The 17,830-nt window shown below is 39.4% G+C and overlaps 1 protein-coding gene across 5 annotated transcripts in view; it reads left to right on the top strand.

Moving 5' to 3' along the window:
* Positions 1 to 494: 494 nt before the first annotated feature.
* igf2bp3 (insulin-like growth factor 2 mRNA binding protein 3) overlaps positions 495 to 17,830 on the top strand; it is a 28,085-nt gene continuing 10,749 nt past the window's right edge. For 2 of the 5 annotated variants that reach the window (XM_047383228.1, XM_047383227.1), the window contains exons 1-7: positions 496 to 1,314; positions 2,107 to 2,167; positions 7,696 to 7,744; positions 11,226 to 11,277; positions 13,077 to 13,140; positions 13,431 to 13,709; positions 13,802 to 13,936. In XM_047383228.1, the coding sequence (XP_047239184.1) occupies positions 1,140 to 1,314; positions 2,107 to 2,167; positions 7,696 to 7,744; positions 11,226 to 11,277; positions 13,077 to 13,140; positions 13,431 to 13,709; positions 13,802 to 13,936 (815 nt within the window). In that variant the 5' untranslated portion in view covers positions 496 to 1,139. Of the gene's footprint in view, positions 1,315 to 2,106; positions 2,168 to 6,189; positions 6,337 to 7,695; positions 7,745 to 11,225; positions 11,278 to 13,076; positions 13,141 to 13,430; positions 13,710 to 13,801; positions 13,937 to 17,830 lie in introns of those variants that run through there. The other 3 variants (XM_047383226.1, XM_047383230.1, XM_047383231.1) reach the window with 3 other exon arrangements.

Below are 17,830 nucleotides of genomic sequence, written 5' to 3'. Positions count from 1 at the left end.
ATTGGACTTTGAGTTGTGGATCAAAGAGGGCATGGCTCCACGCTATGCTGGAGAAGATGGATGCCGCCATGTGGGTAGTAGTAGTAGACGTGTCATTCTCGCATTGCATGAGGGCCCAAGGGTCCTCCCATGCAGACAAAGAGCCCTAATATTAAATATTGCCAATGCCAAGTCAAGAAATAACATATAGTGCAAAAAATCATATATGACTGGTCCCGCCCCCTTTATCATGCTCTTTCATTCAACTGTGTCATCACTACAGCGCACTTATGCGCACAAGCCCCCGCAATATGAGCGTCTTCCTGCTATGGGCGTGCGTGTGCTTCAACCGACCAATCAGAAGCCAGGCTTAGCAGAGAAAGGCACCGCAAATGTGACACTAGTAAAGAGACACTAGTTTGCACGGTAAACCTTTACGCATATAACTCTCGATGCTTTTTTTCTCCCTCTCTCTCTCCTCCAACCTCAATCCACTCTTCCCCTCCTTCTTTTCGCTTCACTCCCTATTCTCTGCTGTCTCCACCCCAGATTCCCGTGCAATTTTCCCCCAATCCCCCAAACACTTAATTGAGCAATTGGGATTCCTCACGTGTGGGCTGATTTGTAGTTTGAACACGTGGCTCATTCAGAAAAAAAAAAAAAAAAAGCCGGAATAGCGGAGGATCTTTTTTTTTTTTTTGTACTCCTCCTGCCCTTTCTTCTTATTCCAGGCTGTAGACTCAGAGGCGGGCACCAGCCAGCCTTACTTTGTGTGACATTCTCTGTCTCTTTGCCAAAAGGGCTTTTTGGAGGAAGACACAAAAGTAGTTTAGCCTCCTTTTTTCCCCATCGCCCGACCCGCCATCGTTTTTGGAGAGAGGCGAGATTAATAATTGAGCATTTATTTATTGCGCGACAGTGGCAGAGGGGGGCGAGGGAGCGCAAACGCACTGTGGAGGGGCTGCCAGTGTAAATCTAGCTGTGGCTCGAACCGACCGGGAAGCACGCCACAGCCGCTCCGTATAGTAGTTGTAAAAGGACTAGGGAATAAAAGAAAACAAGGCGATTCGGGCGCACGTCCGTGAGAGAGAGCGAACAACTGTCTCTTCTCCACCTCCACCTCTCTCCGGCGTGAAGATTGTCCCGTTTCGGCGTGGAACATGAATAAACTATACATCGGCAACGTGAGCGCTGAGGCGAGCGAGGAGGACTTGGAAAGTATCTTCAAGCAGTGGAAGATTCAGCACAGCGGTCCGTTTCTCGTCAAAACTGGCTATGCGTTTGTGGATTGCCCGGACGAGAAGACGGCGATGAGGGCCATCGATGTTCTTTCAGGTGAGATCTTTTATTGAAAAAAGAATAAATTAAAGTGAACAGAAGAAATACGCTCGGGCTTGCTACATGTGTTCAGATTGCTTTTACAAGATAGCTGTGAGAAATGCATGTATAGTCCTGGAGGGTGGGGGTGTATCCAATTGTTTCTTTACACACATACACACACATACAACCTTTGCGTGGCCTTTTGACACTCTGGGTTCGGGGAAATGACTCCAACCCCCCACATGTTGGAGTGAAATCCCTGTTATTTCCATTGATAAAATGCTAAACACAATCAAGAGGATATGAAGACCTAACGCCTCTTCAGAGGCAGCGAGGCTATGGAAGCCGTGGAGTAAACGTGGAAGGCTACCTTTCTTTTCCATTTCCAGCTTTCAGTTTGAACTCAATCTTTTTGTTAAGGTTTTAAAGTGTAGGCCTTCGACGTGAAGCCACTTCGTCCATGCATGCTGACACACCAGGTGGTTTAATTGTGTTGGCGAAAATGTAGGCCAACATACTGAGCCACACTCTGCTTTTGTATATTTTCCTTGTCTCATACTTGGGGTTAATATTACTTTCACTTAACTCGTAACTTCACACAACATGACGTAAGGTGAAACGCATTATCCTAATATCACTTTATTTTTTTATATGTACCACACTGCCATGTTTACGTACTAGTTGGCATGAAATAACAAGGAGTAAACGAAGGAGAAAAAAAAACATAAAGAGGCTTAAGTTGAATGGAGGTAATGTGGCGAAAAAAATTTAAGTTGCTATTTTTATATTTTATTTTTTTTTTTTTAGGTAAAGTTGAACTTCATGGGAAAGTTCTGGAAGTGGAGCACTCTGTCCCTAAACGGCAAAGGTAGGCCAAGTTTTGTTACACCCAGTTTTGTGGAGTAGCTTAACTTTTTTAACCTAACAGCAGCCATTTTTATTTACAAGAAGCGATGCTGTATTTTAAAATAAGACTATTGTATGCTTGTGTTGCTGTTAAATACGCTTATTTTCCAAGATGTTGCCCTTTTAAAATTATTACGTGTGTTTTCGCCCTTAATGTCCAATGGGGTCAAATAAAAGGGGTATACCGTTGTGTACTGTACCCCCTCCTTTCGCCATTACTGCAGACTGCTTCTATACCGCTGTGAATATGGCTTCATTTTGTACTTCCACCATATTTGTTTTCTTAAACACGCATACAGTGACTCAAGTGTGAGCTAAAAGCTCAGGGCGTCTGGTCAACCCTCGAAACGATGTTTTAAGTGTGAATGCAGGCTGAATTTGAGGCACACGGGCCCTCGTCGTCCATTTGAGAAGGAGCTGCGCGTCATTCTTCCCTGTCTGCCCCACGCTTCCGCCCTTCCTCAGCACATTGTACTGCTGTTGCATGAGATGGACTCCCAAACACGAGTGGAATTGGAGGTTTTGGGCCCCAAGTCGCGAAAAAACCCTTCAGTGTCAAGACTAGGATTTCATATTCAGGCTTGGCGGTAGCGTGTTTTGTTTTCGGTGGAATTATAGATTTTTCTCGTATAAGCAACGTAACGTGAGATGCGTCAGCCAGTTGACTGGAGTTTTAAAGTGTGTGCTGTCTTTTCAGTGGTGAAGCAATTTAACCATAATTAATCCAGTTTAATATAATTACCCAGGTTGAATGTGTAACTGGAAGTACTACGAAAATGCACATTTTAATAGGATAATGGCGGAAGAGGGGGACGTTGTTTTATACGTTTTTAAATAAACTTGAGTTGATTGGTAGTTTTTACTCGACATTATTAAATATCTCCCTCTATATAAATTATAGATATGCATCACGAGTGCTGGCTCGTAATGCATATCTATCTTTATTTATTTTTTGTAATTTTAACAATTATCCATCAATGGCACAGATCTCAGAAGCAGCTTTATTGCCAAGTTCCTACATACAAACAAGGAATTTGACTTTGGTACACTTTGCTCTCTGGGTTTTGTTTTTGCATTACAGAATATACATATATACAATATACACATGTATAAATAAAAAGGTGCATTTGCAACATCTGTATGCTGTTGTTTGGTACTCTATTGAATGTTCAACAGAGAAACAGGCCACAGGATCTGGGGGGCATTCAAAAAATGTCAGGAAAAAGGTGACTATTTCAGATAAACAATAGGTTTAGAAGTGGATTATACTTATTGTACTTTAAATATAAAACATTTGAATTAGAAAATTCTTTTTGAAAATTAAATATCCTGTGTATGAGTAGCAAAACAAAAAAACTATAGCTCTTTATGCATATAATAAAGCCATAAAACTGAGAACAGACACCAGTCATTTTTTTTTTTTTTTGCTCCTAGGTGCTAGTGAGGCAACCAATCCCAGCTGAGCTGTTGACAACTGTTTAAACTAGCTACCACATGGCTTTAGCTTGTGAGTGAAAATCTGATTCAAAGTAAATTACCTTCAGTTTTTTTAATAAGTGCCTGTTTTTTTTTTTGGGGTATGACTAACAGATGAAAACAAAACCATAAAAAAGGGACTAGTTTTGTGTGTTCTGCAAAAAGGGCAGACTATAAGGTCAAATGTGTGGACTCAACAGAATTTCACATGTGTGTGACTGTAACAAGCATTGTGAGTGCCTACCCTGGAGTGCCCTGATGTTTAAAAAACTGAGCATACTGGAGTTTTAAGCTCTTGACGTGGAATTTGGGTTCATGTTTCTCTGGCAACTGGTGGCGTCTAGTTTAAATATTCAGGCTGCTTTCAGAAACCAGGTGAGCTTAATTAGAATTTTGGAGCCAAGTGTCCTTGATTTTGCTGTCTTTTAGAGGACCCTGTAGTGTCGACTGGCTGCACTAAAATCCAGTTTTTGTGTCGCTTTGTTGGAGGGAGGAGGGTTAAAACGGGCTATCCCCGCACCATATAGGTCTTTGCCATAGTTGTCGGTGGGAATAGTACTCAGTATAGGCTACACACATACTCGCATGCACACACTTGTACTATGAGGGCCCCCCTCTTTGCATTCCAGCCTGCACACTTCAGCTTGGAGGCTTGGCCAATCATCACCTTAACCTTTGACCTCCTCAGGAAGAGGAGGTGCTACACCAGAGATCAAGGTGGGGTTGCTACATCTGAGGGGTTCATAAGGATCATTTGTAAAGTAGTAAAATTTGAATTTGACGTGATTCGCTGTCTAAATAATTCTTTCTAATGCATTTAGTAAAATATCTTGGTTTACAAGCAACGTACAGACTAATGTAATTTAATGCATAACTGAAAACACATGGTGGTTGTTTTATTTCAAACCTCTAGTCATCTGAAGGACACCTATTTCAATTTTTATGATCTTTAAAATTGTCAGTCAGTCAGTCATTTTCTACCGCTTATTCCATTTAAAAATGACACTCATCAGTCATGTGCTCTTGGTCTTTAAAACCTTCAAGGAAGCAAAGCATTTCAGTGTTTAAGATGGGTTTACTTTAAAAATCAACATTGTCAGCAATGTCTGATACTGCACTTTTTTTTGCAAATGTTTTCTTGTAATTAAATCCATATGAATAAAATGAACAAAATAGTTGAAACTGAATGCCTCTTCCAGAATTATCTGTGTTGCTTTACTTCAAAAAGAAAAAAACCACATGTAATTCTTGCAGAGATGGAGAAAAATGCTATGACACGATTTGTGTGTGTGTGTGAAAGAGAAATGGCAAAGAAATGGCTATTATGTTAAAAGGTGTGCAAAGCTTTTTTTTTTATCGCAAAATGTAGGAAAATAATTTCACAGATTTTTGTAAAGTTCAATTTAGCTAATTAAACTATACAATTTAGCTTTCTTGGAATGGTTCTCCTAAGTCCAAGCTTTTTAAACTAAATATCTATATCCTATCAGGTGGATTGTAGAAATGATTGCTTTGTCCTGCTTAAAAAAAAAAATCTCGGTTATGGGATGACTATATGGCCCACCTATGTGGAGAAATGACTGTTATGGCTTAAGCTGCCAAATCTCTCTATATGATCACTTGGTTTATGCAGTAGGTTGGCAGTGGCCATAAGGGGGGTGGGGACATATGCTTTGTTTGTAGTTGGATCAAGACTGAAATGTTTAAAAGTTGGCTTCTAAACATTGATTTTTTTTAAATGCATTTCATTGGATGATTTGCATAAAGTGTTTTTATTTTTATTTTTTATGGGAGAGTAGTTAGCATGAGGTCTGTGAGGATCATGGGATACCTGACGATGTTGAGTCACTCAGGACCTCTGCATACGGCAGTTAGTTGATGTGAATGAGCGTCGAGCACAGATCTAGTGTCCCAGGTTAATCACTTCTGTATGGCTGAATCATTAAGAAATGGAGAAAAAACAGGTGCTTTGAAAGATTGCTTTACTTGTGAAGCCTCTTGTGGCTTTTTGGATGCATTTGTGTGATTACTTGTGTGTCCGTACACCCACTTCTCCACCACATGGAACCATAGGTCTAAAGCAGGCGGCTAACTTGTACAATGTTGGTCCATTTTTTTTGAAAGTAAATAAGGAGCCCAGCCTCCTCCTGGCCATCACATGACGAGCCAACCCCAGTCACTCGTGGGCCTCCTCTCCTTCCCTTCCCCTCCCACTTTTAACCCTGCTCTACATGTTCCTGTCAGTGGACTTGTCCGTGTCCATGGCAACAGGGCCCCACCCCCACGGGGCAGAGAGGGCCCTTGTTACCCTTGCCTAAAACAGGGCTTTCCCGCACCCTCCATACCACACCCCACACATCCACACACCCCTCCCAAATGAAAGGCTTTGGCTTGGAATGTATATCCCCACCACCCCAAGCCCAACGTATACCCTGGCTGACTGCTTGTGTGTGCGCAGCTATAGGTTAATCCAACTGGAAGTACTTTGTGCGTTTGCACATCTCGCATGGCGCTCCCACCGCAATGCGGAGCGTTGGGAAGCATGCAAAGGAAAGGCGCTAGATGAGCCAGGAATGGCATGGCGGAGCGGAAAGGGTTGAAATTCCTGTCGAGCTATTTTAGAATTTTCTTTACGATTTGCCCATTGGCAATTGGGTAGTTTCCTTTTGTTCAATATGTCAAATTGAACCAGTTTGCTAGATTGCTGTAGCACTTGCCAGGAGAGGAATTTCATGAATTGTGGCTCTTGTTTAGCAAAAATGTGTATATATATATATATATGTGATATTTAAACCTTAGTTTTATGCAAGGTAACAACATACTTGCCATTTTTACATATTTCTTTCCTTTTTTAAGTGTGATTAGAGGTCAAATGTGTTTAATTAGCAGATGAGCTGTTATTCAGAGGAGCTTGAAAGAAAATGTTGCCCTGAAAGATTTTACATCTACTCAAAACAAAACAAAAAAAAGTCAGCATACACCTTTTTATGTTAGATGTACAAACTGTGGCATTATTGCAACGCTGATCTTAAGGCTGATTTGGGTTCAAAGTTCAAGTCTTCATGCTTCCCCCCCTTATCTATACGTATTGTTCCCTTAGGTAGGTGTGTGCGGAGTTTGAAATGACCTATACTTTTCTCGCCTTTTAAAAAAAAAAAATATATATATATATATATTTTTTAATCCAACTAAATCTTACAGTCTAACAGTTGTGGAAGTCAAAACACTGATTTACTAGTTCCATTGTCTGTGTGCAAATCAACACATAGCCAGTGTAGTCCTGCAGTTGTGCATGAGTATATGGGGTTAATGGGGGGTGGTGTTTAATGCTAAAAGGAATGAATTGGAGATTTTTGTCCTTGTTGTTTCTGGTGACATAGCACAGCAGCACCATTGTAATTGCTGGTCTCCACTTGCTCTTGCTGTATGCACACTCTGTGTGAACAAGTACACGATTTTGACTTGTCTTAGCCCAGATTCCTGTTGGTTTATGGGGACATTTGCGTTTCCCCTCCCCTAGCAGTATTTGACACCACAGCTGGGTGCTCCTGCATAAGGGTCTGTTTGGGTGGAAGGTTTGGGCTAGACCTTCAGAGAGTCTCATTTAGCGCTACAGAGCACATTACTTTAAATGTATGGATTGAAAGTAATGTTTTTAACATATCTGGCTGTTTTGTTATTTTATTTTTTTTTGTACAAAGGTGTGAGACGTGTGTTTTTGTTAGGACACGGTTACAACTAGTGACATGAAGTGTGTTGGAAGGGAATACTGTGTATTTAAAATGTTAATTTTAATATTGCAATCCTTGATTGAGTAATAAAGTGGCTTATTTCATGTCTTTTTTTCTTATTTCTGAAGTCTTACATTGAATATGCAAATGAATTTATAACAGTTTGGGTGTGATTTTAAGTTGAACACAACAGAAATAAAGACATACTTTTTTTTTTTTTTTTTTTTGTCTGTATTCTTATGCATCCATCCCCCAACCTCTTGCTCTCTTGTTGTCTCTCCAGGAGCTGTAAACTGCAGATCAGGAACATCCCGCCTCACATGCAGTGGGAGGTGAGTGCTACCAGGCAGCTAACCCCTTCCAGGGTGTGGCTCAACTAGGCTCTCATTTAATGGCCTCTGGAGTCACCTTGCCTTTGGATTTTAATTGAGCATGCACTTGATGATTTGTCTGAATCGGGCTAGAGCCGGAGTCAGTACCAGTAGTGCGACTTAGATTAACATTGGGGGGCTTTGGTAGCTGAGGATAAGTCATGGAAATTCCCAACTGTACCTCTTTCAGGCTTCTTAGGATTGGCTATTGTTGCCTTTTAAAAAATAAATAAATAAAATAATCTGGAGTCGCAAAAGTCAGGTTTACTTGTGTGCTTAAAGTTGGTTTTTCAAGCCTACAATTAGACAGTGGACCGATAAGAGACTGTCACGGTGTGATAATTACGAATTAAACATAACATGTTTTAATGGTATTTAAATATGAGCTTTATCACTTTTTATATGAAACAGAAAAGAAAAAAATGCTGCTGCCAAAATAGTGCAACACTGATTCATTTATGACATTTATGTTTTATTACAGATGCACTGAGCAGGCTTTGCCCAGCTAATACCAGTTTCCAGTACAAATTGGGATTTATTTTCCTTAATGACTATAAAATATAAAAAAACCATAGAATGAAAGAATTTAAATAAAATTCCCATTTGTGCATTAATGCATATCTTGTATATCCTCAAAATTAAATAGTTTTGATGCTGAGTTGCTTTTTGCATAGATTACACTGTTACGCTCTTTAGAGTTACAACTATAACCAGCTGATATTTCCTCATTTATTAATAAAGCAATCTGCTCAGGTAGTTTTCCTTTAGTAGGTTGCTTAACAGACCTGCGGCTCATAGCTAGGTGGCTTTATCTTTGTAAAAAAAAAAAAAAAAAATTGAGTGGAGCTTCTTAAGATTCCAAGCCACTGCTTTCTGGAAGCTTTTTATTTATTTTTGGCCAAATTTGTCTATGTGGGTGAAAGTGTGGAGCCTTTCTTCAGCTTACTGGCAATTCACAGCAACAGGTGGGGGAGGTGCAGTGCAAGGTACACTGTGGTCCACCCAGCTGAAGAAAACTGCTTGTATCTTGTTAAAATTGCTCTAAACAGAAGGAATGGGGCAGTGGAAAGTTTCTGAAACCATAACTTTAAAAGCCTGCTGGACCTTAGGCATTGGCTGGTACCGGTATTATCTACATTGTCAAAAGTGGATATATGAGTTGACTTGCACATGGAGAACAAAACTTTTCACAATTTAAAACTGTCCCTTTCTCCATTGTTCACCCTAGCGTCGTAAAATGCAGTAACGTTTAAGGAGCACATTAATTACTTATAAAACTGAAAGGTAGTGTTTGGATTAGCTCTAGGGTTGAGGTAAGCCATAACCTTGAAAGGTCTGAAATTAGAATGTGAACTTAGCGTAATGTAATTTTTCTTCTGTCTTAGAAGTCAGCCTGTGTATGTATTTTTTTTTTTTTTTTTTGGGCAGTCCTCAGGAAAACATGCCTGATTTGACCATGTGAAACTGTCTAGTTGCGCAAGTTCATTGGATGATCTTCAGGCAAATTTCTACAGCAGATTCAGACAGCTCTGAAGAGGGCAAAGCGGCTCTCTGTCTATGTTGCATGTGGGTTGTTGCTCCATTAAGGGTTAACTTTGTCAAAATGTATATGACTTGTAGTAGGGTCAGAGTTCGCAGCTGCTGTCTGATTGGCAAAAACCTGAGGTTTGGGGCTCAGTTGTGTGTCTGTCATGTTCTGCCTTGTCTTTAAGGTGGAAAAAGTAGTCTTCACTCACACACAAGTATGCTGCATTAATCAAGACTTGGTTGGATATTACGAGCCCATTAAAAAAAAAAAAAAAAAATCAGTTTGTTTTACAAAGAAATCTCTTGGTTTAAGCACACTGTGCGGAATTTCAGGCAACTGTATGTGACACCACCCCCACCTCCACCCTGCTTCGCAGAGGTTTAACAGTGATAACTTGATAACTTGTGCTTACACCGTTCCCTTTATCTTCTGCTTCATAAGCACAAACAAAGCCAAATGAGAATTTTCTTATTGCACAATCCGTGCTGGGCTGTTCCAAGTCTTGGAGGTTAATGCACGGCTTTAAAATTTCAGTGTGATCCAGAAACTGATCAAATGGCTGCAGACGAGCCCAGGTTTGTAATGGTGGACTCGCTTATCCTACGCACGTCCCTTTTAATGCAGCTCCAGTGTGTTCCTTGCATGTAGCGAGGCAGCTTTTTGCTTGGTAAAAGGTAAAATGGAAGGGAAAAAACCTGTAAGCTGCAAGGTAACAATCACCAAAATAGTAAGCCCTTTGAATAAAAAGGTCTTGTATATATGTAGTAAGGTATACAAGTTGCTGAGTGTGTGTGTAGTTCTATAAAAAGGGAGAATGGGGACTGAGTAGTGGTGTGTTCACAAGCTGTTGTGGGTGGGTGGGCCTGGACTATTTCCCCTTCCCGTCCATGTGCACTGATTCACAGAATGTGTAGCATGAACCCACACCCCTCCCCCTTAGCTGCTGCTGCTGCTTCCTGCTGGAATGCACCCCACCCTTTCCTGAATGGCCTGGATTTCCATTGGGCCCATCAGGCGAACGGACGGGCACACAAGCCAGCCAGCGAGGCTTGGCTTTAGGGGACATGTATCAGGAGCAGCCAATGACGGGGGGCACAGATGGCAGGGAGGCGGGATGTCGTCTGGTTGGTGGTTTATTAGAGTTATGGAGGTGGGGGCAGGGGGCCGCAGTCTTGTTGGCTGGAAAGTGGGGTTGAGCTCTCGGGGGGGTGTGGCCATAAGTTCCACTGAGTATGATCAGAGGTCCTAGCTTAGCTTAGAAGCCTGCTCTGCTTTTCACCAACACATAATCACATCCATGAATTAAAATTAAAAGCATGTGTTCTTCCGATTTTGGCAGGTGGAAAACTCATTGTTTCCTTAATATTCCTATATATTTGTACCTTGTTTTTAGCCATAATCACTTGTGTAGTTGCATTTGGGTTTTTCTACTAGTTATTTTTTTTCTTTGCCATAAATCTGGCGTAGATCACAAATCTGAGTCATAGTGTGCCATTTAAATATATTCTTTGAAAATGTTCTGTCAATTAGTTTCTAATTTTATAGTTGCTTATAGATCTTGTTTTGTAATTTTTATGTTTTTATTTTTATAACTGCTCTGATCACAAATGTAGATCAGCATTGTATTTTTTTTTTTGGCCATTGGTTCCTTCGCTTCATGTAGATGCATAAAGTTTGTTTTTCTAGCTTTTTATTTTGTTTTTTGCAATAAAGGAGCTCCTAAATCACAAATCTGTACAAATTGTTTTGTACAGAAGCTTTTCAAAAAAGCAACAAATTACTCAAAATACATTTAAATTATTGGACTGAGAATGTATCGGTTTTTTATCCGATTTTTTTATGGACATCTGCATCTTAACTGGTTGAGTTTAAAGTTGTTGGGTGATAGAGGTTTTCTTCACTTTTCTTTTCCAGGTTTTGGACGGTATGCTTGCGCAGTACGGCGCTGTAGAGAGCTGTGAACAAGGTAAATAGCTCTGATATTCCCCCCAATACATTTTTTAATGACTTAAAACATTTAATCGTGGCCTGATTTCATTTCTCTATTGCTTGTTTTGCCATGTTAACTGTGTTTATATAGCATTTCCTGAAGAAAATGCGACCTACAGAGCTTAAGTGGATTAATCTGGAATAACAGTTAAGAATTGAATAAAAAAACAAACTAAAATATTTTATTTTAGCTATTTTTTTATGACAAAGCTCAGGAAAAAACATGTTTTTTTGCACTCAAAATTTTTTGTAATCCAAAATTAGTAATGGTTACACACTGGATCATAGAACTCCTGTAGTTCACAATTTTTCATTCCTTCTCACAGCTCTAAAGCAGCTATAGACGTTCCAACACTGAACACAATGAGCAAATTAAAGTGTTGATTTGTCCATTTATTTCTACAGACATGTTTTCAGTTGTACATCAGTGTTGTGACATTTTTCATTTCCATTTTCTCCATACTCCTTTCAGAGGATGGGTCAGGACTTCATCTAGGACAGTTATTACTTTATTTTCTGCAGCAATGCCTTTTTAAAAAAAAATGTGGGCAGATTGTGGCTTTTGTGTTTTCTTGTTTAAAATATTTGTAGTCTTCATGAGCTACAAGTATTTGTACAGGAGCCACCCAGAGCTGGATGTAAATTTTAGACAGAACGCATTGGGGGATATTTTCATATGGTTGTGTAGAAAAGCAGCATTTGAAGGCTTTAAGAAAATATGGACAGAGGTCCTCCAATTTGTCAATGAATATATAAGAAATTGCTAAGAATGTTGGGCTGTAAAGAGCAAGGAAATTAGTTTGAGCTTAACAGTTGGGCAAAGAGACAAATTCAACCTAACTGGGTGCAGTAGAGTGTGAGGTTTCATTTAAAACAGCCATGGTACATTCTACACTCTATTTCCTGAGTGTAGTAAAACAGGTAAGTGTTTGGTTTGAAAGGAAATTTGTGCCTTTTGCTCAACAATGACAAATGAGTCACATGAGTAATCAACAAACTAAAAATTCAGTCTTTTATTATGACTGTTTAAATATCATTTACTCTGATTGTTGAGGCTACATTAGAGTATAATGAAATCTATTGGCAACATTCCTGGCCTTCACTGCATTTTCATTGATGTAGAGATCTGCACACACAGTTGCACAATGCTGTAGCATTAGTCGGTAAGTATTTCACCTTTTAAAAGTAAAGCACTTAGTTTGTTGAACAGAACAACTCTTGTTTTGCCAACATACAATTTGAACTGAAACCATCAGAAGAATGAGCAAAATCGTCAGAAGATGGATTCTTCTGAAGACCTTCTAAAGCTCCACTGGCTGTCCTAGAGATGAATGATAAACTCATTTTTATGAGATGAGCTGTTAAAACATAATGTAAACACATTCATTGTTTAATTCATTTTAATCTCAATACACATTTCTTTTCTAAAAAGGTTTTTATTTGACCTGATTACCATTTTTTTTAATAAAGCCTGGTTGTTTTGGAAAAACAAAACTGTTTCTGGTTGGAGCTATGTGAGGATAGTCATTTTATCCTTTTTTTTTTTTTTTTCGCATAAAAATGTGAAGTACTCAAGGTTCTGTGATGAAATGAAATGGATTTAAGTATAACGATTGGCATTAAATGAAGGCAAACAACATGGGTTTATTGTCTAGTGAAATAAGTGAATGTTTAACTTTACATTTTCTGTACCTTTTCTTTTCTGGTTTTTGGGTTGAGTGATAAAGGGCCACTCCTTTTGAACATCACTGACTGCATGTGTCTTTCCCCCCACAGTTAACACTGATATGGAGACTGCAGTAGTCAATGTTCGATATGCAACTAGGGACCAGGCAAGACTGTAAGTATACATTTGTCTTGATTTTTGTTACCCTTAACTTGCTCCTATTTTTTTTATTTTTTATTCCTCCACTGCACCATGTTTGTGCTGTGCCAAAGTCAGTTTAGCTAAATATGACATTCAATAAATGGCAAGAGGTGGTGTGCAGGTGTTGGAAAAGGGATTAAATTAACCATCTGGTGCCCCCTGGTGTACATCAATTATACTACATTGCTGTGCTTCATGAAAACCTAAATCCTTGAAGCAAATGTGGGATCACTGACCATTATGAATTCTGTAACTTTCCCCAGAGCAATGGAGAAGCTGAATGGATCAATGATGGAGAACTATGCCTTGAAAGTGTCATATATCCCAGATGAGACAGCTGCACCAGAAGGTCCTCCTTCAGGTGGTCGGAGAGGCTTCAATGCCCGTGGACCTCCTCGTTCTGACTCTCCGGGTTTGGGCGCACGTCCCAAAGTGCAGTCAGATATCCCGCTGCGCGTGCTGGTACCCACACAGTTTGTAGGGGCAATCATTGGCAAGGAGGGTGCTACCATACGGAACATCACCAAACAGACCCACTCAAAGTACGTACACGGAGGTCAGGATTTAAACTGAACCTAGAAGATTGTTTGTTAAACGTGTAATTTTGGCTAATATGGTCACATCTACTCGACAGAATCGACATCCATCGGAAAGAAAATGCAGGAGCAGCAGAAAAACCCATTACAATTCACTCCACCCCTGAAGGTTGTTCAAATGCCTGCAGAACCATCATGGATATCATGCAGAAGGAAGCAGTTGACACAAAGTTGTGAGTTCACTTAAAAAAACTAAGAAACTGAATACTGTTTGTGATCAAGTTTAATTTGTTTGATCCTCTGCCTGAAAAAGCTTGATGGAGACCCCTGCTTTAGATCAAGCCATTTAAAAAAAAAAAGAATTTGACCAACTCCAGTTCTCAAGAGTTGCTGTCCTGCACCTTTTTAATAGTTGAATTACCACCTTAGCATGTTATCAGATCATGCATAGGCCTGCTAATAACCCAGTAATTAGATTCAGTTGGTGGGTCACACTGAATAACCACAGACCACTATATTAAAATTCATCAGTGTCTGAGATTCTCTGAGAAAATCGTGCAAATACAAGAATTATTTCTTATTATTACTGGAGGTATTGTCTTTGTTGTTATTTAATTACATTTCTCGTGAAAAATAAACTTCGTAGTAAGGGCAGTCAAAGTTTGACTATAAAACTAAAAATGATACTTTTACTTGATGGCAATAGTTTAAAACTAATATGGAGTGAAAAGCTGTGCCTGTACTTTTTTTTTATTTTTATTTTTTATGATAGCCTTTTAGGTTTCCAACTACTCCTAATTTTAATTACGACTGTGAGTGTCCTGGCCTTTGGCAGTGTTTTTCTGCCAAGGGCCATGTGTCTTCAGACAGTTTTTAGTACCTGAACCAAAACCTTCTCAATTACTTTTTGTTCGAGTTCCATGTGATTTGGCCGAAAAATTGTAATACTCTTGATGACAAATAAAACTTAAGCAGTCAAAACCATGTTTGTTAGCGTTTCAAATACAAATACTTAAATGCATACTTGAACTGTAATTATTTTAATATGAAACGTCCTTGCGCTAATAAAAAATTAGATGTCTGAAACAAATTAATGTTGGCGATTAGGTCTGCAACAAGTAGTCAGTATAATCAGGGATGTCAAGAGAAACTGTGAAAAATTTAATTGAAGCGACTGTGTAACCGTTACAGCTAGAATACACTACAGGAAGTTGTGGGGACAGTGTCTTTGTCTGTCAGCAAGCTAAATGCAGACAGCAATACAGGCCCTTCCTTCTGTGGTGGCACTACTGCAGCATTCTAGCATTTACCACACAAGCACTGTAAAGTCAATGAACGCTCCCCTCTGGGACAGGAGTCTGTAGCTGCCTCAAGCGGAGGAGTTTTGGTGTCTCGTCTTAATGAAGAGTGAAACGCAGCCGATATGTGAGCAACAGACTGCTGCGGCTGCAGGTGTTTTACTGTGAAAAGATTAACTTTATTATTAGCCAGTTATGGTGGTGGTTTGTGGGCTGTTAATGGCTCATAGTAATGTGTTCCTGTTAGCCATAGCTTCATTATAATGACAAGAATGTGTCTCCAAATAAGGCTAAGAAAAATAAATAACTTGCCTCCGCTGTCCTCTCGTTAAGCTAGCTGCGACATTACAAGGACACTTTGGGCTAAATGTCATTAAAAATCACTTGCTGTTCTGTTCGTTCAGAAGTTTAGCACTTATTCATTTACTTACTACACTTTGCTTCGTTCATCTTTATTTGACCCATTTCTGATTTTATTCTCATTAATTCTACTTTTGTTCTTTTTAACACTTTTAGTTGTAGCACTTTGAGATTTAAAGTGCATTATGTATAAAATAGTTGAAATTTATACCTTTTTTTTTTTTTTACTTAAACATTGTTGATTAGAATTATGAACAAAGGTTTTAAATGTTGATTTAGAAAACATTTTTCCAATATTATTAAAAATCCTCTTGCTCAAAGTGAACCATATTTAGTGCAATATATAGTGGAGTGGAATGGTCATTACATATAATTTAAAAACAAAAATAAAATATTGGATTCAGCCAGAAAATAAATATTAACAGGTTTTAATCCCCCCGATATCAATTTTCAAGGAGCATAAATCCTCATTTACAGGTCCTTCTCAAAATATTAGCATATTGTGATAAAGTTCATTATTTTCCATTAATGTAACGATGAAAATTTAACATTCATATATTTTAGATTCATTGCACACTAACTGAAATATTTCAGGTCTTTTATTGTCTTAATACGGATGATTTTGGCATACAGCTCATGAAAACCCAAAATTCCTATCTCACAAAATTAGCATATTTCATCCGACCAATAAAAGAAAAGTGTTTTTAATACAAAAAACGTCAACCTTCAAATAATCATGTACAGTTATGTACTCAATACTTGGTCGGGAATCCTTTTGCAGAAATGACTGCTTCAATGCGGCGTGGCATGGAGGCAATCAGCCTGTGGCACTGCTGAGGTCTTATGGAGGCCCAGGATGCTTCGATAGCGGCCTTTAGCTCATCCAGAGTGTTGGGTCTTGAGTCTCTCAACGTTCTCTTCACAATATCCCACAGATTCTCTATGGGGTTCAGGTCAGGAGAGTTGGCAGGCCAATTGAGCACAGTGATACCATGGTCAGTAAACCATTTACCAGTGGTTTTGGCACTGTGAGCAGGTGCCAGGTCGTGCTGAAAAATGAAATCTTCATCTCCATAAAGCTTTTCAGCAGATGGAAGCATGAAGTGCTCCAAAATCTCCTGATAGCTAGCTGCATTGACCCTGCCCTTGATAAAACACAGTGGACCAACACCAGCAGCTGACACGGCACCCCAGACCATCACTGACTGTGGGTACTTGACACTGGACTTCTGGCATTTTGGCATTTCCTTCTCCCCAGTCTTCCTCCAGACTCTGGCACCTTGATTTCCGAATGACATGCAGAATTTGCTTTCATCCGCAAAAAGTACTTTGGACCACTGAGCAACAGTCCAGTGCTGCTTCTCTGTAGCCCAGGTCAGGCGCTTCTGCCGCTGTTTCTGGTTCAAAAGTGGCTTGACCTGGGGAATGCGGCACCTGTAGCCCATTTCCTGCACACGCCTGTGCACGGTGGCTCTGGATGTTTCTACTCCAGACTCAGTCCACTGCTTCCGCAGGTCCCCCAAGGTCTGGAATCGGCCCTTCTCCACGATCTTCCTCAGGGTCCGGTCACCTCTTCTCGTTGTGCAGCGTTTTCTGCCACACTTTTTCCTTCCCACAGACTTCCCACTGAGGTGCCTTGATACAGCACTCTGGGAACAGCCTATTCGTTCAGAAATGTCTTTCTGTGTCTTACCCTCTTGCTTGAGGGTGTCAATAGTGGCCTTCTGGACAGCAGTCAGGTCTGCAGTCTTACCCATGATTGGGGTTTTGAGTGATGAACCAGGCTGGGAGTTTTAAAGGCCTCAGGAATCTTTTGCAGGTGTTTAGAGTTAACTCGTTGATTCAGATGATTAGGTTCATAGCTCGTTTAGAGACCCTTTTAATGATATGCTAATTTTGTGAGATAGGAATGTTGGGTTTTCATGAGCTGTATGCCAAAATCATCCGTATTAAGACAATAAAAACCCTGAAATATTTCAGTTAGTGTGCAATGAATCTAAAATATATGAATGTTAAATTTTCATCATGACATTATGGAAAATAATGAACTATATCACAATATGCTAATATTTTGAGAAGGACCTGTATATTTCTAATAGGGTAAATATTTGATAGATTTTTTTTTTTTTCAAATCATGTAAAGCAACTTTTACCGTTTTTAGTTTTGGATATTTATTAAATGTGTAATAGATTAAAAGGAACTGTTAATAAAATTATAAGATTGAAAGATAATTAAGTTTTTATGTAATAATTTAGACCTAAGGATAAACTTTTATGGTTTGGAAACCTAACCTACAGCGATGCAGGGTTAGAGGTGACCTAGATGTCGGGGATTTGATGAGAAAATGTTTATTTTAGTCACTCTAACTTGCAAAAAATGACCTGTGAACATCTCTTGCACATGATTTTTAATTTGTTTTGGTGGTTTGTTTTTTGATTAGATTTAAAAAAAAAAATTATTTTAAACTC

The sequence above is a fragment of the Girardinichthys multiradiatus genome, chromosome 13 (assembly GCF_021462225.1).
Source record: "Girardinichthys multiradiatus isolate DD_20200921_A chromosome 13, DD_fGirMul_XY1, whole genome shotgun sequence".
Lineage (NCBI taxonomy): Eukaryota > Metazoa > Chordata > Actinopteri > Cyprinodontiformes > Goodeidae > Girardinichthys > Girardinichthys multiradiatus.
The sequence above is the reverse complement of the archived record's forward strand: the minus strand, read 5'-3'. Positions and strand labels throughout refer to the sequence as shown.